This window comes from Mytilus galloprovincialis, chromosome 5, assembly GCF_965363235.1.
Source record: "Mytilus galloprovincialis chromosome 5, xbMytGall1.hap1.1, whole genome shotgun sequence".
NCBI lineage: Eukaryota > Metazoa > Mollusca > Bivalvia > Mytilida > Mytilidae > Mytilus > Mytilus galloprovincialis.
Genome location: NC_134842.1, coordinates 9,082,505 through 9,106,604, shown reverse-complemented (window position 1 = coordinate 9,106,604; position 24,100 = coordinate 9,082,505). Strand labels below are relative to the sequence as shown.

The 24,100-nt window shown below is 32.1% G+C and overlaps 1 protein-coding gene across 1 annotated transcript; it reads right to left on the bottom strand.

The window, feature by feature from the left end:
- Positions 1 to 1,480: 1,480 nt before the first annotated feature.
- LOC143076990 (cytochrome P450 4F5-like) lies at positions 1,481 to 22,766 on the bottom strand. Its single transcript, XM_076252881.1, has 11 exons — positions 22,763 to 22,766; positions 22,159 to 22,286; positions 20,870 to 20,994; positions 20,422 to 20,484; positions 19,794 to 19,917; positions 19,344 to 19,476; positions 16,046 to 16,169; positions 12,747 to 12,942; positions 5,314 to 5,396; positions 2,789 to 2,854; positions 1,481 to 2,407 (listed from the first exon to the last, which is right to left on the bottom strand). The coding sequence occupies exons 1-11, from the start codon at positions 22,764 to 22,766 to the stop codon at positions 2,299 to 2,301; spliced, it is 1,155 nt and encodes a 384-aa protein (XP_076108996.1). The 3' UTR covers positions 1,481 to 2,298.
- Positions 22,767 to 24,100: the final 1,334 nt, after the last annotated feature.

Here is a 24,100-nt window from a genome sequence, read left to right as displayed (position 1 = left end):
CATGGAGGAAACGTAATGACAGAAAGTTGAAAACCATAATAAACTCGTTGAAGACATTGTTTCACTTGTTTTCCATGAAAAAACAAAAAATTCAGACGTATTAGTCATTGACTGCCTTCATTTTTGATACGAAAATAACAAAATCGGCCGCCATATTGTGATCATATTTACATCATATTTACGTGCTGTTTATAATCCTCCAAAGAAGGAGCACACCCGAATAAAGAAAGATAACTCAATCTGATTTTTTTCCTAGCATTGAGTAACCCATTTACATATTCTAAAATATGTCTACATACTTCTTGCTTAAGAATATATATGTTTAGGTATTTATTTTGAGTTATGGGAAAAGTTAAAGAGGGTCTTAGTAGCAGTGTTGGTAGGGTGCCTTGGTCATCTTTTTCTGTATTCTTTATTTTTGATGCAATTTTTCACTGTTGCTATATATCTTAAAGTTGTGCAATTTACTGAGCACAGCTGTTTTGTGCTGTATTGCCATTAAGCACAATAGGGGTAGAAAGGTGAAACTGGTAAAATGTGGCAGACCATAGAAACAGTATGAAACAGGTCACCTTTCAAAACATACTGCATATAAAGTTCAACTGTGCCAACAATGATAAAAAAAACTTGTGTGACAAGCTGCTTGACAAGTTTTTCAGCCTTAAAAGTAGAAAGATAGAGTTCTATATGGGCTAATGATGTTGTTCTTGTATAACCCGTGATTCAAAGAATAAACACAATGTTTGATTAACATCTTTTATTAAAATATGCCCTTTTCATATTATCATAACGCGCATTAAATGCCCTTTTCAGGATTGGCACCCTGCCCTATTGAAATCCTAGCTGGAACACTGGAAATGTATTTCCATAATTACAAGGAGTCAACATTTTGTCCATCTGAATTAATCAATGAATTATGGGATTTTCCAATTGGAATTTAAAGTTCCACAGAGAACAATAGCTTTTGTATCTATTTTATGTCTGAAGCAGACCAACTGATTTTGGGGAAGATTTTATATCTTTCACGATACATGTTCCTTAAAAAAAAATTAGATAAATTCTTGTTAATGATACCAATATAAAACTTTAAGAAAAAATAAAATCCCAACTTCACAATACCATACTCAAAAAGAATATGAGATCTCCCGAGTGAAAATGTGCCATATGTGTGTACATGCATTGATCATCTATAAAAGGACCTGCATTATAGCATTATGCTGTGTAAATTAAAACATGGCAAAAGTCTCATAGACTCCTTTAATTTTTAAGTGGAATTGGCATCTAGATTATTTTATTTTAGTAAGTTTATATACTGTTCACCTTGGTCTCATTCTGGGGCTCTTTTCACGAAACATTGTATGACATTAAAAGTTGTATTGAACATGTTGAAATGATCACTTGTTTTTATTGTGAAATGAATCGCTGAAATGGCTAGATCATTGTCAGTAAAGTTTGAACTTTAAAATCAACAACACAAATAAAATTTTATAATATAACATTTTATTTAACTAATTGATTGTATTTATACATGATTGTTTGCAAATAACATATGAAATAAAAATGTATACATATGTTTAAAATAATTTAAAGTTTAATACTTTTCATAACCATTAAACATTATCAACTTTATTACAGCATAATAAATCATAATAAAATCCAATAGTACTAGCAAGCTTGAATTTTTATAAAAATGATTGTATAAAACATAAATTTGGAAAGACAAAAACGCGCGGGTAAACCTAACAGAATTGGAAATGGGTCTGGAAAAGTTTATACATGTAGAATAGTAAAATTAAGGCTACATCTGACAATCAAGTATATGATATAACAAACAACACATTTGACAATGCAAACAAAATCTAGGATAACAACCATAGAAATCATGTACTAAATATAACAAAATACATGTAACTTTACATCAACTTACATGCAGATTCAGGGATACATGACAATAGACCTGTGGTTTCATACACTTTAAAAGAACTTACTACAAGTGAACAGGGCATAGTATGAATGATAAATATAAAATCATCATATGACAAAATACTGATTACAGATATAAAAGTTTTATTAAAAAAACCATCTTCAATAAAATTACAATAAATTACTAGCATAAAAAATCAAATGTCATTTTACTTGTAATACATCTTAAAATTTAAAACAAAATTACATATAAAACAGCTTCTGTATGACTAAAAGTAATGCCCTTTTAAAAGAAAAATGCACCATTATAAGTTATTTGGTTTCGCTACTGAACCCTTATGGATCTATAGAGGGTTAGTAAAATTCATAGGGGATTTATCTTTGGGTTCTTTCTTTGAAATTGACCATGATTCCATTCTTTGCTCTCATGACAACCTCCATGAAATGTTCAACCTTGTGATCAGGATCTAAGGAAATCTCAAATCTGAAAATTAAAGCACATGTTATATTATTAAAATATGGCGGAACTCCATTGATCACAGCATATCATCCTTCTGTATGTATAAGTCATTGGATTATATCAAAAGGGCATTGAACAATAATTTGAATACATATATTGATCTGTATAATAGATATTTACGTAAAGGAGTGTACTATACATCACCCCATCAACACAATTCTGCCTTCAACTTCAAATTCCCCAAAATAGCAAAAAAAATAAAAAATAGAAGAGGGAATAAATACAACCACTGCAGGTTTTCTGACTTGAGATAAGCACCTGAACATGTGACAGTTTGGAAAAAGAATTTTTATAACCCTAACCCATAAGATTTACGCATACCATTAAATTATATTTAAAACATACCTGTTAACTATTCTTGCGATCAGAACTTTTTCTTCATGCTGGGCAAATGCTTGTCCAATACAATTTCTAAAGAAGTAACAAATAAATATGAGTAAAAGGTGATGATGGGTATACTGTATTTCTAAAATACTTTGGATTAGTTTATTTTCATGGGTACCAATTTTCGTTGATTGAGAAAAACTTGCATGTTCCGAACTTCATGATATTAAATTTTGTGGTTTTGTCAAAGTCAGTATACAAGCTTACATAAAAAGTTGTTATTCATTGAACATTTAATGTCATGGTTCACCTGTACCCACGAACTTCACAAAAGTTGGTATCCAACGAATAATAATGAATCCACAGTATTCAAATTTTCTTAAAGGTCTTTTATGCTTTACAATATATAAGAGATCAGTCATACACTGAGCACATGCTGGAATGTCTTGTCAACTTTACAAATAATTTTATTTAAAGTCAATAAATTTTCAAATAATCTACTATAATGTCTATATCAATAATCCATGTTAAAAACAATATTTTCTTGGTTCAGCTAAGACATGAGTATCTGTTTAAAAATAGAATTATTTGTTTAAAAATAGAATAATAGGGAGATTACTCAAATTTACCATGGTCAAGCTGGAATAGGTATATCACCCTTTGTTTTTTTCCATCTACAATGTGATTGATTCATCATATTTATCATGGTACAGCCCAGAAAGCTTCATGACTAGATACCATTAAGGTTAATGTGGACCCTAAGTCTAAAATGGTTGCAGTCTTTGAGTATCTGGAAATGTTTTAAGACAAAGCATAACCTAGCAGATAAATAAAATTCAAATATATATGTTGTTTTAAAAAATCAAAAGCTTTACTGGATTTTACAGTGCACTTTTTTAGCTCACCTGGCCCGCAGGGCCAAGTGAGCTTTTCCCATCACTTTGTGTCCGTCGTCCGTCGTCTGTCGTCCGTCGTCGTTAACTTTTACAAAAATCTTCTCCTCTGAAACTACTGGGCCAAATTAAACCAAACTTGGCCACAATCATCATTGGGGTATCTAGTTTACAAAATGTGTCCGGTGACCCGGCCAACTAACCAAGATGGTCACCATGGCTAAAAATAGAAAATAGGGGTAAAATGCAGTTTTTGGCTTATAACTCAAAAACCAAAGCATTTAGAGCAAATATGACGGGGTAAAATTGTTTATCAGGTCAAGATCTATCTGCCCTGAAATTTTCAGATGAATTGGACAACCCGTTGTTGGGTTGTTGCCCCTGAATTGGTAATTTTAAGGAAATTTTGCTGTTTTTGGTTATTATCTTGAATATTATTATAGACAGAGATAAACTGTAAACAGCAATAATGTTCAGCAAAGTAAGATTTACAAATAAGTCAACGTGACCCAAATGGTCAGTTGACCCCTTTAGGAGTTATTGCCTTTTATAGTCAATTTTTAACCATTTTTCGTAAATCGTCGTTATCTTTTACAAAAATCTTCTCCTCTGAAACTACTGGGCCAAATTAATCCAAACTTGGCCACAATCATCTTTGGGGTATCTAGTTTAAAAAATGTGTCCGGTGACCCAGCCAACTAACCAAGATGGCCGCCATGGCTAAAAATAGAACATAGGGGTGAAATGCAGTTTTTGGCTTATAACTCAAAAACCAAAGCATTTAGAGCAAATCTGACAGGGGTAAAATTGTTTATCAGGTCAACATCTATCTGCCCTGAATCGGTAATTTTAAGGAAATTTTGCTGTTTTTGGTTATTATCTTGAATATTATTATAGATAGAGATAAACCGTAAACAGCAATAATGTTCAGCAAAGTAAGATTTACAAATAAGTAAAACATGACCGAAATGGTCAATTGACCCCCTAAGGAGTTATTGTCCTTTATAGTCAATTTTTAACAATTTTCATAAAATTTGTAACTGAAACTACTGGGCCAAGTTCATTATAGATAGAGATAATTGTAAGCAGAAAGACTGTTTAGTAAAGTAAGATGTACAAACACATCACAATCACCAAAACACAATTTTGTCATGAATCCATCTGCTTCCTTTGTTTAATATTCACATAGACCAAGGTGAGCGACACAGGCTCTTTAGAGCCTCTAGTTTCATTCCTCCAGAAGTAACAAAATAAACTAAGAGGTTTAAGAACTCCCCCACTGGTAATGATTGAAGTGAACTTAATGATTGACATTTACAATAGAGAGACAATAGATACCTGACAATAATTGGAGATTTAAACTGTGTACCTGAGTGGACCATATCAAGTGAAACTCAACTGTCTGTTTATTTTATCATTTCCTAAAAGGATGAAAAAAGTGCACTGCAAAATCCAGTGAAGTTTTAAATTTTCTAAAAGATCAAATGCATTAGAAACTTATTTATCTAGGATATGCTATTGCCTTAAAAATTTTCTAGATGTACAGGTTTGTCTGTACTGAGAGTAAATTTTGAGGAAAAAATGCCAATGGGTCCACATAAACTTTTAATATATGTTTGAAATCAGAATCATGAGGAAATAACTCATGTTTACCTTGGCCCAGCTGAAAAAGGTACAAAACTGTATGGGTCCATTTCATGATGTTTGTCCTCTTCAAATCTTTCAGGTTTAAATTCCTGTAGAAACAGTAACGTTTTAAAATATGACATGACATTTGTACAATACTTAATTTAAACTAAACTCTTAAAGATTTTAAACATATGCAGTCTATATTTATATGCTAGAACTGTAGCTTACTGTAAATTCAGAAATTATTGCAATTCTTTTATTAAGTCTCCCAAACAAAGTTTGGAGAATTATTGTTTTTGGTCAGTTCTTATTATTTTTATTATTCTTCTTCCTCTTCCTCTTCTTAAGATTTTACAATATGTTAGACTAACATGTCTAGGTGAGCCATCAATGTTTCGTTTGTGCATTGGGGTCTATTAAGGGGTATTTTGGGGGGTAGAAAGGAGGGAGGGGTTTACTATAGATAGATAGATTAGATAGATAGATAGATAGATAGATAGATAGATAGATAGATAGATAGATAGATAGATAGATAGATAGATAGATAGATAGATAGATAGATAGATAGATAGATAGATAGATAGATAGATAGATAGATAGATAGATAGATAGATAGATAGATAGATAGATAGATAGATAGATAGATAGATAGATAGATAGATAGATAGATAGATAGATAGATAGATAGATAGATAGATAGATAGATAGATAGATAGATAGATAGATAGATAGATAGATAGATAGATAGATAGATAGATAGATAGATAGATAGATAGATAGATAGATAGATAGATAGATAGATAGATAGATAGATAGATAGATAGATAGATAGATAGATAGATAGATAGATAGATAGATAGATAGATAGATAGATAGATAGATAGATAGATAGATAGATAGATAGATAGATAGATAGATAGATAGATAGATAGATAGATAGATAGATAGATAGATAGATAGATAGATAGATAGATAGATAGATAGATAGATAGATAGATAGATAGATAGATAGATAGATAGATAGATAGATAGATAGATAGATAGATAGATAGATAGATAGATAGATAGATAGATAGATAGATAGATAGATAGATAGATAGATAGATAGATAGATAGATAGATAGATAGATAGATAGATAGATAGATAGATAGATAGATAGATAGATAGATAGATAGATAGATAGATAGATAGATAGATAGATAGATAGATAGATAGATAGATAGATAGATAGATAGATAGATAGATAGATAGATAGATAGATAGATAGATAGATAGATAGATAGATAGATAGATAGATAGATAGATAGATAGATAGATAGATAGATAGATAGATAGATAGATAGATAGATAGATAGATAGATAGATAGATAGATAGATAGATAGATAGATAGATAGATAGATAGATAGATAGATAGATAGATAGATAGATAGATAGATAGATAGATAGATAGATAGATAGATAGATAGATAGATAGATAGATAGATAGATAGATAGATAGATAGATAGATAGATAGATAGATAGATAGATAGATAGATAGATAGATAGATAGATAGATAGATAGATAGATAGATAGATAGATAGATAGATAGATAGATAGATAGATAGATAGATAGATAGATAGATAGATAGATAGATAGATAGATAGATAGATTTTATTTTCCAAATTAGGTCCCCAGGGGGGCATATACACATAACATATATATTTGATGCAACATACAGTATTTTACATAACATTGTAAAATAAACTATTGAAATAGTCATACAGGTATTGTTTGTTAAATAAAAATGTATTTAAGAGTTGCTACTCCAGAGATGTGGCAAACCCCATTTATTTATTTACTTTTTTTTTTCTCACTTGATTTTATAATATTTTGCTGAAAATGTATAAATATAAAATATAAAAAAAAAAAAAAAAAAAATGATTGTTTAGCTGCAACAGACACCAAGGGACGATGCTCTAGGATTGTGATCTTAAAAGCTCTAACAATCCTCCTCGTATCTGATGCAGAAAAACAAACACAAATGAAAACAGTTTATGTATAGTCACAGCAAATAACATATACTGCAGTAAACAGGTATTGAGAATAGTGTAGCTTTCCCTACTGCAACAGACACCAAGGGGCGGTACTCAAGAAACTGTAGTATTTACACAGTCCTCCTCGTGTCTGAAGCAGACAAGAAAGCCACATAATTAACAATTTTTCGAAATAAATTTACATGCAGCAGTGAGAATAGACTTATCTTTTGCATTCATAAGCCATATCAGTTTATCTCTTGCGTTAAGAGTTAAAAAGTTGGGGCAACTTTTAGTTATCTCTTGAAATAGATGATTGCGGTCATCATTAAATTTAACACATCAATTGGAATAAAAAATTATATTCATCCTCCACATCTCCGGAGTTACAACGAGTACAAGTTCTGTCATTTAGGAGAGTACCCTGATACCTTCCGGACTCAATTCTTAAGTGGTGTGATGAAATTCTGAGCTTTGTTAAGCTTCGTCTCTGTTCAAAATTCCCAATAATGGAAAGATATTTTTCTCTTCCAAAAACTGATTTAAATGTAACATAAGTTCTAAGTTTACCATCTGAATGCTTTACCAATTCAGTGTTCCACAAGTCTATAAAATATGATTTTAATATTTTTTTCATATTAGTTTTGAAGCTATTAATTTTTGGTAATGGTGAAGATAGATGATTGATGTCTGGGATCATTTCAAGAATTGACTTCATAGAGCCATACCAAGATGGTTTTTTTTGAATGAGAAAGATTCTGTGATGTTACATAAGCATCTTTAAGAAGAGAAAATTGGGAATCAAGATTTTCCAAGCGATACCAGTAATTTAACATGGATTTAATCACATCATAAAATAGTGGGAATCGTCCTAGCTCGGATAAAATTCCAAAATTCATGGATTTTTTATGAACACCTAAAACCAGTTTACAAAATTTTATATGTAGTCGCTCACATTTTAAACTGGAATAGATTTTTTCAAATGGTAAAGGTCCATTTCTGAATCTTGCTGAGAATGGATTAAAAGTTCCCCATATTTCAGACCCATATAGGAGTATTGGTTTTATGGTATGATCAAATACATGTAAGCTGGTATTTATGCTTGGATTAAGTGATAATAAATTCTTGTACAGTATATAATAAGCCTTCAAGGACTTTTTATACAGTTCATTCTGAGCATATGAAAATGACCCTGATGCACTAAAGTGCAAACCAAGATATTTATAATTATTAACACTCTCAATCAACATATTTTCATAAGTAAATTTTTCACAAATGTGTCTGCCTGCTTTGTTGAATATCAGAACCTTTGTTTTGGTGTGATTTACACTTAAACACCAATCTTTACAATATTTTTCTAGGATGTTTAGTCTTGTTTGCAATCCTTTAGCAGATGTTGATAAAAGGACCAAATCATCTGCATATAATAAGCAATTAACTGGTTTCTCATTAAGTATAACAGGGTCTTCACTTTCTTTTAAATACTCTGGCAAGTCATTTATAAATAACTTAAATAGATTGGGACTTAAATTGTCCCCTTGTTTAACTCCAAGTTTTATTTGGAAAAAATCTGTTACTCTGGATTGAATTTTAACACAAGATTTACTTGATTCATACATGTGTTTAATAACATTATAAAATGAAGTACCCACGCCCGCAGATAGTAACTTCAACTTAATACCAGTATGAATAAAATTGAGAATGGAAATGGGGAATGTGTCAAAGAGACAACAACCCGACCAAATAAAAAACAACAGCAGAGGTCACCAACAGGTCTTCAATGTAGCGAGAAATTCCCGCACCCGGAGGCATCCTTCAGCTGGCCCCTAAACAAATATATACTAGTCCAGTGATAATGAACGCCATACTAATTTCCAAATTGTACACAAGAAACTAAAATTAAAATAATACAAGACTAACAAAGGCCAGAGGCTCCTGACTTGGGACAGGCGCAAAAATGCGGCGGGGTTAAACAATGAATGACTGTGTCGAAAGCTTTCTGAAAATCCACAAAGCAGGCATAAACCCTTCCATCCTTTGAATTACAATATTTATCAAAAATACATTTAATAATAAACATGTGATCTGAAGTTCTAGCTTTTTTTGTAAAACCTAATTGACATTCATGAATTAATTTATGTTTCAATAAAAAATCATCAAACCTACTACTATAGAACCCTATGGGATTTTATTTTCTAAAATTTTCAAATGAATATAACTTGAAAACTGTAAGTGATAGATACATGCAGTCTTCAGAAATGATTATAGGACAATAAAAAGAAATGATTATAGGACAATAAAACAAATCACATGAAATATAGGGGGAGTCCCTGGGGGGTCATCCCCACCCCCTTCAATTTGAGAATATGCTTTTATCATGTAAACGGTCCAGATCCCCACCCCTAAACCATATATATTCTTGAATGGGACGATAAAACAAATCAAATGAAATTAAAGGGAAGTCCCCGGGGGTCATCCCCACCCCGTTCAATTTGAGAATGTGCTATTATCTTGTAAACAGTCCAGATCCCCACCCCTAAACCATATATATTCTTGTAGGGGACAATAAAACAAATGAAATGAAATAAAAGTGATGTCCCTAGGGGCTCACCCCACCCCCTCTTGTTTGAAAACTTGTAAACGGTCAACATCCCCACCCCTAAACCATATCTATTCTTGTATGGGACAATAAAACTAATCAAATGAAGTTAAATGGAAGTTCCTGGGGGTCACCCCCACTCCGTTCAATTTGAGAATGTACTATTATCTTGTAAACGGTCCAGATCCCCACCCCTAAACCATATATATTCTTGTAGGGGACAATAAAACAAATGAAATGAAATAAAAGGGAAGTCCCGAGGGAGTCACCCCACCCCCACTTGTTTGAAAACTTGTAAACGGTCAACATCCCCACCCCTAAACCATATATATACTTGTATGGGACAATAAAGCTAATCAAATGAAATTCAAGGGAAGTTCCTGGGGGTTGCCCCCACCCGTTCAATTTGAGAATGTGCTATTATTTTGTAAACAGTCCAGATCCCCACCCCTAAACCATATATATTCTTGTAGGGGACAATAAAACAAATGAAATGAAATAAAAGTGATGTCCCTAGGGGCTCACACCACCCCCTCTTGTTTGAAAACTTGTAAACGGTCAACATCCCCACCCCTAAACCATATCTATTCTTGTATGGGACAATAAAACTAATCAAATGAAGTTAAATGGAAGTTCCTGGGGGTCACCCCACCCCGTTCAATTTGAGAATGTACTATTATCTTGTAAATGGTCCAGATCCCCACCCCTAAACCATATATATTCTTGTAGGGGACAATAAAACAAATGAAATGAAATAAAAGGGAAGTCCCGAGGGAGTCACCCCACCCCCACTTGTTTGAAAACTTGTAAACGGTCAACATCCCCACCCCTAAACCATATATATTCTTGAATGGGACGATAAAACAAATCAAATGAAATTAAAGGGAAGTCCCCGGGGGTTGCCCCCACCCCGTTCAATTTGAGAATGTGCTATTATCTTGTAAATGGTCCAGATCCCCACCCCTAAACCATATTTATTCTTGTAGGGGACAATAAAACAAATGAAATGAAATAAAAGGGAAGTCCCGAGGGGGTCACCCCACCCCCTCTTGTTTGAAAACTTGTAAACGGTCAACATCCCAACCCCTAAACCACATATATTCTTGTATGGGACAATAAAACAAATCAAATGAAATGTAGGAAAAGTCTCTGGGGGTTACCACCACCCCCTCCTGTTTGAATACTTGTAAATGGTGGAGATCCCCACCCGTAAGCCATATATATTCTTGTATTGGACAAAAAATCAAATCAAATGAACATGGGACCATATAAATGGCGAGTTATGGGAGCTTTGTTTGGGAGACTTCGTAACAGCATCCTGTAACAATTACTTCTTGTTATTGTAATGTTTTTATTATTGTGAAATATGTGACAGGGTTGAAATTGCAATAATTTAAAAGTGCATTTGAGAATTTTTTTATATGAATTAAATAGGATTTTTCTCAATATCGCAAAAATCAAAAACGTATTTTAGTCTGAAATGACAAAATCGCAATAATAAATGCATCCAATAATTTCTGAATTTACAGTAACTATTACTGCCTGCTTTCTGGATTGATAAATAAGTATACAAACGACTGGAAAATGAAGGACACCTCCGGGTGCAGGAGTCTCTTGCTACATTAAAGACCCATTGGTGGCCTTCGGCGGTTGTCTGCTCTATGGTCGGGTTGTTGTCGCTTTGACACATTTCCCATTTCTATTCTCAATTTTATTAGCAAAGAAGTTGATAATATAAATTTGGTAATTTTTCTAGTGTTTTAGTTGTTGTCTCAGATAGATATAAGGAAGATGTGGTATGATGTATGAACATCCTACATGTTTGATGGTAATTGAGTCGTCCATACAAATTATCTTCTATCAAACTACAGTCCTTTATAAAAGGGATAAACATTGTCTTATTAATATGACTTATAAGACAATTGGTTAACTAATGTATTAAAAACATGTGACTGAAAACAGGTCATTAATACAGATATAATGCAGAAGTCATTGGTTAATAAATGTGTTATAAAATAGTTGTATTCATAATATCCTGTATTATGTCCTGGTACAGTCGTATTTGGTGTTGAACAACTGAATAGGGGGTGCTTATTGCTATTTTCTAATGGACAATACACAACATCTTGTTTCCAATGAATAAATTATAAATTCCTCATACTGATATGTAATAAGTTACAGGTTTTTATCATTATTTTTGTGTGTAAGATCATAAAAGTACTGTATTTTGTAGACTTGTTTTCCAAATAGTTTTCTTTACTCACTAAAAGGTGGTTCATTTTCAAGGAATTTCCAATTTTTCTGTAGCCTTATGTTACAACTTTACCCAAATTATGGTAATTTGGATCCTTGGATCCCATTATGTACTAATTCAACTCATCATTGATACCAGGATTAGATTTAAATTTTGTATTAACTCCAGACACGTGTTTTGTCTACAAAAAATTCATCAGTAACGCTCAAATCTAAAAAAGTTAAAAAGGCCAAATAAAGTACGAAGTTGAAAATCATTGAGAACCGAAATTCCAAAAAGTTTTGTCATATACAGCTATGGTAAGCTATTCCTGAGGTAGATATACAAATACTTACCCATGGTTCTGGCCAAATGTGTGAATTATGGTGAACATCAAACATACTAAGACCAAAAAGACTGCCTTCTGGGAATTCTACCCCCTCCACGACACAAGGTTCCTTTATCATTCTACTAACTGAAGGGACTGGGGAATGGCATCGTAATACTTCCTTTACAAACATACTTAAGTACTTCATTTTGGAAATATCGTCACTGAAAAAAGATGGGTTAAATGAAAAGAAACGTACTAATATATACAAACTACTAACCCATGGTTCTGGCCATACATGTGAATTATGGTGAACATCAAACATACTCAGATCAAAAATGCTGCCTTCTGGGAATTCTATTCCCTCCACGACACAAGGTTCCTTTATCATCCTACTTACTGTCGGGACTGGGGAATGGCATCGTAATACTTCCTTTACAAACATACTTAAGTATTTCATTTTGGAAATATCATCACTGAAAAACATGGATTTAATGAAAAGAAACAACATAAATTATGACCAAATCCACAGTTTTAATGTTTAAAAAAAAAGAAAAAAAGAAAAAACTTGAATAAAACAATTAAGCAAATATGTGTGTGATGCCTAAGAATTTCTTTCAAAAATTTGTGAAGTATTTCATTTCTGAAATATGATAAATGGAAAGAAACAACATGCACTGTTACCTTATCCAAATTGGATAACAGTTTTCATGTTATTGAAATATAATATCCACGAAACTAGAGGCCCTTAAGAGCCTGTGTCGCTCACCTTGGTCTATGTGCATATTAAACAAAGGACACATGGATTCATGACAAAATTGTATTTTGGTCATGGTGATGTGTTTGAAGTTCTTACTTTACTGAATGTTCTTGCTACTTACAATTTTCTTTATCTATAATGAACTTTGTTCATTAGTAACAGAGGAAATTATTTTGTAAAAACTTACAAAAATTGACCAAATTAATGAAAATTTACAAAAATTGACTATAAAGGGCAATAACTCCTTAAGGGGTCAACTGACCATTTTGGTCATGTTGACTTATTTGTAGATCTTACTTTGCTGAACATTATTGCTGTTTACAGTTTATCTTTATCTATAATAGTATTCAAGATAATAACCAAAAAAGGCAAAATTTCTTTAAAAATTACCAATTGGGGGATAACAACCCAACAACCGGTTGTCCAATTCATCTGAAAATTTCGGGGCAGATAGATATTGTCTTAATAATCAATTCAACCGTGTCAGATTTGCTCTAAATGCTTTGGTTTCAGAGTTATAAGCCAAAATCTACATTTTACCCCTATGTTCTATTTTTAGCCATGACGGCCATCTTGGTTGGTTGGCAGGGTCACCAAACATATTTTTTAAACTACATACCTCAATGATGATTATGGCCAAGTATGGTTAAATTAGGACCAGTAGTTTTAGAGGAGAAGATTTTTGTAAAAGATTAGAAAATATACGAAAAATTCGAAAAAATTACTATAAAGGGCAATAACTCCTTAAGGGGTCAACTGACCATTTTAGTCTTATTAACTTATTTGTAGATCTTACTTTGCTGAACATTATTGCTGTTTACAGTTTATCTCTATCTATAATAATATTCAAGATAATAGCCAAAAAATGGTATAATTTCCTTAAAATTGCCAATTCAGGGGCAGCAACCCAACAACCAGTTGTCCGAATTACCTGAAAATTTCAGGGCAGATAGATCTTTACCTAATAAACAATTTTACTCCTCTCAGATTTGCTCTAAATGCTTTGGTTTCAGAGTTATAAGCCAAAATCGACATTTTCCCCCTATGTTCTATTTTTAGCCATGGCGGCCATCTTGGTTGGTTGGCCGGGTCACGCCACACATTTTTCAAACTAGATACCCCAATGGTGATTGTGGCCAAGTTTGGTTTAATTTGGCCCAGTAGTTTCAGAGGAGAAGATTTTTGTAAAAGCTAACGCCGGACGACGACGACACCGGACGACGACGACGAGGACGCAAAGTGATGAGAAAAGCTCACTTGGCCCTTCGGGCCAGGTGAGCTAAAAAGGGTGTTACTGTGACATTATTGACCAAAGAGAGCATTCTTTAACAAATTGTTTTGTTTTTACTTTTGAGGCTTTTTTTAAAAAGATATCTACTAGTACACACCTATATAACACTGTGGGTTCATTTATTTTTGTGAGTATCAAAATTACATTTTCATGGATATTTGATTTTCATGGTTTTACCGATCTCTGTATACAAAGACCATTGCAAATATGCTATTTTTTGAACATTTGAATTTGTGGTTCACCTGTCCCCATGAAGCCGACGAAAATTGAAATCCAACGAATAACAGTAATTGTGAGCTTTTCCTGTTATAATTTTTTATATGTTTTTTTCTTATTTGCTAGTCCTTATGATTTTTTGTTCTTCCTTCACACTGTTTTCTAACTCATGCTACTGAGATATCATGGCACCAAATTACATTGCACTATGCCCTATGTGCTATACCACTTGACCACCTAGGCTCTTAAAAATAGAGGTGGCGGGGTGTTACCTTTGTTTTTCAGTTTTAATCTAGCATCGAAACACAGCTAGATGATATATAAAGCATAAAGATGGAATTGTTACAGATCAGCTGAATCATCTATTGTTGAGGATCCTACAAATTAATGTAAGATGCAGTCACAGAAATTATTATATTATAAGTAAGTCTGAGCCAGTTATGACTCTAAAACAGATTTTATCCATTGGATCACTAGGAGTGATGGTGATACTAGGTTGAAAATACATTCTGTATATATAATTTGTCTAAACATCAGCAAAACAATGTTAGCATGGTTAGATCTGTAAATTTGTGTTATATATGTAGGACTCAGAGGTGCCGTGGGGACCATGAATTGCGATGGTCACGGTAAAGTGGGCTAATTTACACCCAAGTGCAATGATCATTTAATTGATGTGGGATTGTCTATTAGACGTATGATGGCTAGTTTAAATCTTTAGATGTGCAATCATTATTAGAAGTAGATTTTTAGCAGCCAGTATATATGTTTATTATTGTCTATGTATGTTCTTAGTTTCAGTTGCATTCTAAATGAGACTCTTTGATGTCCTGCATCAGGACCAAATTTTATGTTAACATTTTATCTTTACTTTGTTCCTCTCGTTTACTGTTATTTTACTATAAAGAGTCTGCAGACCTGTATATATGTAGAAAAGGCCACACTTCATCTTACTTAAAAGGAACATTCTGTTGATTTAAAAAAAATTATCACAACAGATGGTTAACTTTCCCATATTCACAAATTCTCCCTGTTTCTTGTACTATTATAAGTTTATTATCCGTTAATTAACTTTAAAACGTGAAAACTGCTGTAAACATACAAATTGACTTCTACATCAACATGACAAGCTTTGAAAATTAATGCACTTCAACGTTACTGCACCATCGCACTTCAGTGTAGCTTTCAACAAGATAACATTACAATGCAACCATCACACCTCAGCCTGACCATTGCAGTTCAGAGTACCATCGTGGTTCAGAGTCCTCCATATATATTTATTAATATCAAAACAATATATTTCAATAAGTACCTGTCAATATATTGTTTATCTCCAATGACCTCTCTGACCTCTTTATAAACTTTATCCTGTATATCTTTATGTTTACCTAAACTGTATATACTCCAACTGAGGGCACTTGCTGTTGTGTCATGACCTTTAAAAAAATTAATCAACAATAAAAATAAAATAAGAATGTGTCCGAACTGAAATGTCCACTCTCACGCTTTAAAACTTTATAAGTTATGGACAGATACTGTGGATTTTTATTTTCGTATGTATCAATTTTCGTGGGTTTCAATTTTTATACGCCCCCAAAAATTGAAAATCACGTTGGTGTTGTCGTCGATGTCCGGCGGCGGCAGCGGCGTCCGAAGACTTTTGGTTTTCGCACTATAACTTTAGTATAAGTGAATAGAAATCTATGAAATTTAAACACAATATGTATGTTTACACAATAGCATAAACTGTTCTATATAATAAGGATGTTCTTATCACAAGTAAAAAACCCTAGCCGTATTTGGCACAACCTTATTCAACTTTTTATCCTCAGAGCTGTACTACTTTGTACCTTTTTTTGACTTTCGAACTTTTATATCTGGGCGTCACTGGTAAGTCTTGTTTGGACGAGGCACGTTTTTGACGTAATGAATTTTAAACCAGATGCCTTTTGTTATCTATTATTCATGTGTTTCTTTGCCAAATACGTTCTGCTATTTATTTATATTGTAGTCCTGTATTATTATGTTGTCATTTTAATGTTATATTTAGCAATGCCATCAAAGTGCGAGGTTTGGCATGCCATAAAACCAGGTTCAACCCACCATTATTTTCTTTAAAAATGTCCTGTACCAAGTCAGGAAAATGGCCATTGTTATATCATAGTTCGTTTCTGTGTGTGTAACATTTTTACGTTGTGTTTCCGTTGTGTCGTTTGTTTTCTCCTATTTTTGAGTGTTAATTCACATTACTATAAGACGTGTCACGGTACTTTTCTATCCCAAATTCATGTATTTGGTTTTGATGTTATATCGGTTATTCTAATCGGATTTTGTCTAATGCTTAGTCCGTTGCTGTGTGTGTTACATTTTAATGTTGTGTCGTTGTTCTCCTCTAATATTTAATGCGTTTCCCTCAGTTTTAGTTTGTTACCCCGATTTTGTTTTTTGTCCATAGATTTATGAGTTTTGAACAGCGGTATACTACTGTTGCCTTTATTTATAACCATAAAAGGAAGGTTGGGATTGATTTTGGAAGTTTTGGTCCCAACAGTTTGGAAATAAGGGGCCAAAAAGCATTCTTGGTTTTTCGCACTATAACTTTAGTTTAAGTAAATAGAAATCTATGAAATTTTGACACAAGGTTTATGACCACTACAGGAAGGTTGAGATTGGTTTTGGGAGTTTTGGTCCCAACAGTTTAGGAATTAGGGGCCAAAAAAGGGCCCTAATAAGCATTATTCTTGGTTTTCGCACAATAACTTTAGTATAAGTAAATAGAAATCAATGATATTTAAACACAAGGTTTATGAACACAAAAGGAAGGATAGGATTGATTTTGGGAGTTGAGGTCCCAACAGTTTAGGAATTAGGGGCCAAAAAGGGCCCAAATAAGCATTTTTCTTGGTTTTCGCACCATAACTTAAGTATAAGTAAATAGAAATCAATGAAATTTAAACACAAGGTTTATGACCATAAAAGGAAGGTTGGGATTGATTTTGGGAGTTTTAGTCCCAACAGTTTAGGAATAAGGGGCCCAAAGGGTCCAAATTTAAACTTTGTGTAATTCATCAAAAATTGAATAATTGGGGTTCTTTGATATGCCGAATCTAACTGTGTATGTAGATTCTTAATTTTTGGTCCCATTTTCAAATTGGTCTACATTAAGGTCCAAAGGGTGCAAAATTAAACTTTGTTTGATTTCAACAAAAATTGAATTCTTGAGTTTTTTTGATATGCTGAATCTAAACATGTACTTCCGATTTTTTATTATGGGCCCAGTTTTCAAGTTGGTCCAAATTGTGGTCCAAAATTGAACTTTGTTTGAATCAACAAAAATTGAATCCTTGTGGTTCTTTGATATGCTGAATCTAAACATGTACTTATAATTTTTATAATGGGCCCAGTTTTCAAGTTGGTCCAAATCATGGTCCAAAATTAAACTTTGTTTGATATCAACAAAAATTGAATCATTGGGGTTCTTTGATATGCTGAATCTAAACATGTACTTATAATTTTTATAATGGGCCCAGTTTTCAAGTTGGTCCAAATTGCGGTCCAAAATTAAACTTTGCTTGATTTCAACAAAAATTGTATATATGGGGTTCCTTGATATATGCTTAATCTAACAATGTATTTAGATTTTTTATGTTTGGGCCCGGTTATCAGATTGGTCCACATTGAGGTCTAAAGGGTCCAAAATTGAACTTTATTTGATTTCATCAAAAATTGAATTCTTGGGGTTCTTTGATATGCTGAATCTAACCATGTATTTAAATTTTGGATATTGGACCATAATAGGTAATGTCCAATTTAAAATTTAAAGTTTTTAAGTTTAAGTTCTTAGACCACATTCATTATGTGTCAGAAACCTGTGTTGTGTCAACTATTAAATCACAATCCAAATTCAGAGCTGTATTAAGCTTGAATGTTGTGTCCATACTTGCCCCAATGTTCAGGGTTCGAACTCTGCGGTCGTATAAAGCTGTGCATCTGGGTGTGGATTGAGGAAAACTTGCATTTTTGTGGGTTTTTGATTTTCTGGTTTTTCAAATCTCTGTATATAAAGCCTTCAGAAAATGTGTATTTCATTGAACATTTGAGTTCATGGTTCACCTGTTCCCATGAAAACCATGAAAATTGGTATCCAACAAATAATAATGAATATACAGTAAACAGACATACTGAAGAACAGGTTATAGAAATGTACACCTACCTTAAAGTATTGGGTATAACTAGACAAGGTAAACAACTTTGTTTTCAATGAAAGAGAGTGATATCCTGGACTCTTCAAGACTCATTTATAAATCCTACATTAAAATATGATACAACAAGAATGTGTCCAAAGTACACGGATGCCCCATCCGCAATATCATTTTCTATGTTCAGTGGACTGTGAAATAAGGGTATAATCTCTATTTTGGCATTAAAATTAGAACAATCATATCATAGGGAACATGTTTACTAAGTTTCAAGTTGATTAAACTTCAATTTCATCAAAACTACCTGGACCAAAAACATTAACCTGAAGCGGGACAGACAGACGGATGGATGGATGAACGGACAGACCGACCAGAAGACATAATGCCTATAAATGGGGCATCAAAATATACCTGCAAACATAAATGTGTCAACTTCATTTCTGATCTCCTCATCTGTCAGTCTGTTACCATTATCATCTGTAGCTGTTAATAAAATGTCTAAAAAATCTAACTGTTTTTTCTTCTCAGAATCTTGATTATTAGCCTGTAAATGAAAAGAATGACTATATTTAATGATTTTATCACTTTCTCATTTACCAAATGAATTATCTTCATTACAAATGAATGATCTAAACATATCTTTATGGAACTTTTATAAAAAATGTCACCTCTAAAAATAGATTGATATGAAATTAACAAAATACCAAAGTGAAGAAAATAAAAATAGGGTAATATAGAATGTCTCTCACTAGCAATGTTTATAAAAGTCCGAATTGAAGGAGCTAAAAAAAATTTAGAAACAGAGACTATATTACCCGATAAGTTTATAATCATATTAATAATAGTTGATTGTTCACCTACCAATTCTTTCCTTCTCTTTGCTATTATATCTTCAGAAAACTGATGAACAAAGTCACAAAGTTTGTAGAATTCTCTTCCACTAGAAGACAACCTGAACAATATTGGATTGTACAGAAAAATATTCCTAAAAACAAAATAATGGTTTAAAATGAAACCTAATGTTATACAATGCTTAAATCACTCAGTAAATTTAAAAAAAAATGGTTTGTTTTTTCATGCCATATTTTTTTAATGGCCTGTTTTTTTTTTCACTTTCTTAACGAAGATATACTAAAATTAATAAAAAAAAATATATGAATCACACATGTATATTTCCTGAAAAAGTAAATATTCAAATGCCATTGTTTTAAACAGTGTGAAAGGAGATATGTCAATGTGAAAAACAAGAACTATATATGGCTACTGAATATAAAAATATCCTATGATTGATTGATGGTTGGTTAATGTCCAGTGCCAATCATTACAAGAATATTCAGTTATAAAATATAAATTAATTATATAATTTATTAAACCCTACTTTGTACCCAACAGACCATTCTTACAGCTCGTTTACTGTTGTTCCTTCTTCTTTCTATCAAAATCAAATTAAATATAACAGCCACAAAACATTGTGTTGTCTGTAACTTACAGTGCTCTAGCTAAAACCAGTGTCACCAATCTTTTCACAGCTTTTACATAAGGATGATTTTCACTGAAAATACAAATGTAAACTTATAAAATGATTTTGCTTCAGTTGATTTCCTAAATCTCTTTAAAATTGATTCAAAGTTAAAAAAGATTTACCACTCTATCCTGATTTAAGGTCAATCGGTGCACTTTTTTCTGTATGCACATTGTATAGAATAAGATAAGATAAAATAATTTTATTAACCAATCATGGTGCCCAAAATTTGAGCTATACAATCAAATGAATTACAAAATAAAGCACAGAAAATGATTAGAATGATTAAAGTACATTTAAACTAAAAAAAAACATGAATACACATTCATACTAAGTAATGTGATTGAACCAAGTTATTTGCATTTGTTGTATATATTCAAGTGAAGGGAAGTCACAATCCTGTAAATAATCTTACCCAACAAGTTGTACATTCCCTTTGTATGACAAAGAACATTGCAGTAGGGTATCCAGTGTAGCCAGGCTTGCTAGTTGGAAAATTTCTATGTATTTACCATCTTTGCAGGAACTGGCAAATTTTTCCTAATGAATATAATTTTTAAAAATAAATATTTGCAGAAGAAAAGTAAATTCATAATAAAACATAGAATTTCTATTTGTCAAGCCTTCGACTTTAGTCGAAAAAGCGAGACTAAGTGATCCTACATTCCGTCAGTGTTGGCGGAGGCGGCAGCGGCGTCCACAAATATTCACTCTGTGGCTAAAGTTTTTGAAATTTTAATAACTTTCTTAAACTATCCTGGATTTCTACCAAACTTGGACAGAAGTTGTTGATGATCATAAGATAGTATCCAGAAGTAAATTTTGTAAAAGTGAAAAATCCATTTTTTCTGTATTTTACTTATAATTGGACTTAGTTTCTTTGCTTGGAAATATAACATTCACTCTGTGGTTAAAGTTTTTAAAATTTTAATAACTTTTTTAAACTATCCTGGATTTGTACCAATTTGGCTAGGATCTAGAAGGAAATTTTGTAAAAAAATAAATCCATTTTTTCCATATTTTACTTTTAAATGGACTTAGATTTTCTGCCAGGAAACAACACATTCACTCTGGTTTAACTTTTTAAAATTTTGATAACATTCTTATACTATTTTGGATTTGTACCAAACATGGAATGAAGCTAGTTATGATCAAATGCTAGTATCTGGAAGGAAATTTTGTTTTCTTTAAGATAACATTACATTTAGTCTGCAGTTAAAGTTTTTAAACATTTATTAGATTAATAAACTGTCTTGGATTTTTACCAAACTTGGACAGAAGCGTCTTACATTCAAAAGATAGTATCAATAGGAATATTTTATTGATGTATTTCCTCATTTTTGTTGAGCCTGTGATTAAAAGAAAGAATAGGGGAGACACTGGGTTCCATGGAACACTTACAAATCTTTTTTCATGAACTTCCAGTTTTTGATGTCAGACTTTGTATGGCTAAATTGACAACACTTAAAGTACAATGGACCAATAAAAGCATTTTACTTTAGCATTGTAATCAATTTAGTTTATTTGACGACCCTGCAAACCATCAATATCTACTTGAAGGAACTCCACCATAATGAAATTAAAGGAGAGATGGCTCACCAATACTCTTGTGTTAGTTTTTGATAAAAAAAATAAGAATGAAAAGATTAATCATTCAAGTGTTTCAAGTGGGAGAATATGATAAATAAATGAACAATTACTTACCAATAATGTATCCGCTACATCATTATAAACCTCGAAGTAACCATTCAATACACTAAAGTGAAAACCAGGTGTCAGGAGACGTCTATTTCTTTCCCATTTTGGGCCATCTGACACCAGTAAACTGTCGCCTGTAAAATTAGTATATAAGGATTCTAATAATATATATCTTTTTACACCATTCTATAACTAATTTAGTTCGTTCTTCAAAATCTAAGTATTTTATGGAAGCCATTAATAATGATAAAAACTGTAAAACTCTACGGAGACATTTAAAAGATCTTAACTCTATAACGGGTCATGATATTGATATGATAACATATGAAGATAAGGATAAAATTGACATTGTAAACTGCTTAAATGATCACTTTAGTTCAGTGGGAGAAAAATTTATTCCACATCCCCATTCTAATTTTGAATCAGAGAAAATAAACAATTATGTTAAATCCAAAATTAATGTTAACACATTGTTTTCACTATACACTGTCACAAATGCTGATGTCTTTAAATATCTCTCAAATCTAGATATTAATAAATCAACCGGGACCGATGGAGTTGGCCCAAGAATATTAAAAGTATCAAAATCAATAATAGTAGATTCTCTCACTCATATTATAAACCTTAGTTTATGTACAGGTATATTTCCTGATATTTTAAAGTATGCAAAAGTAATTCCAATTTTCAAAGCCGGTAATAAGGATGATCCTAACAATTATCGTCCTATTTCGATTTTACCTACAGTGTCCAAGATTTTTGAGAGGACTGTGTTTAAACAATTGTATTCATTTTTAACTAAATACAAACTATTAGTACAACAACAATCTGGATTTAGAGAAAACATTCATGCCACACAGCACTTATCAAAATAATTGATAAATGGTTAGAAGAATTTGACAAAGGCAATTTTATGCTGTTTTATTTCTAGATTTTAAAAAAGCATTTGACACTGTTAATCATAACATCTTATTATCGAAACTTAATTTATATAAATGTGATGATCACTCTGTTAAGTGGTTTTCATCCTATCTTTCAAATAGATTGCAAAAGGTTAAAATTGGAACAACTGAATCAGGATACAATAATGTAACATTTGGGGTCCCACAAGGTTCCATATTAGGACCTTTATTATTCTTAATCTATATAAATAATCTCCCGTTTAAATTAGAACACACAGAGTCTGAATTATATGCAGATGACACAACTTTGCATATATCGTCCAAATCTATTTAAAACTTAAACTCGTATTTAAATAAAGACTTTGAAAACGTAATTGAATGGTGTGCTAAAAACAATATGATAATAAATAACAAGAAGTCCAAGTGTATGCTTATGGGATCTGAAAGAGAACTTGAGATTTGTAACAATGTCTTGTGTGTATTATCGCAAAATCAAACTGCATTTGACAATGTAGAAGTGGAAAAACTTCTTGGTATCCATATTGATAAAAATCTATCATGGTCAATTCACATAGATAAAGTATGTGAAATATTTTCAAGCAGATTATACCTGCTAAAAAGATTAAAATGATACTTACCTCGCAAAGGTCTTATCCTTTTTTATAATAGTCATATATTACCAATAATTGATTATTGTTGCACCATCTGGGGTTTTACCGCAAATTGCAACATTGAGCGGATTCATAAACTATAAAAGCGCACAGCAAGATTAATTTGGAATAAGCCTTTTGATTATCCATCAATATCAATGTTTAAAGAACTTAATTGGATGACCATTTTTACTCGGATAAAATATTTTCAAGCCATTTTAATGTTTAAATGTATGAATGGACTAGCGCCAGATTATCTTACAAGTAAATTTACTACATGCAGTGATCTATATAGTTATTCTCTTAGGTCAACAACATCTGGACATCTTCATCTACCAAGGCCAAAGTCTGAATACTTCAAAAAGACTTTTCAATATTCTGGTCTAATCATTTGGAATA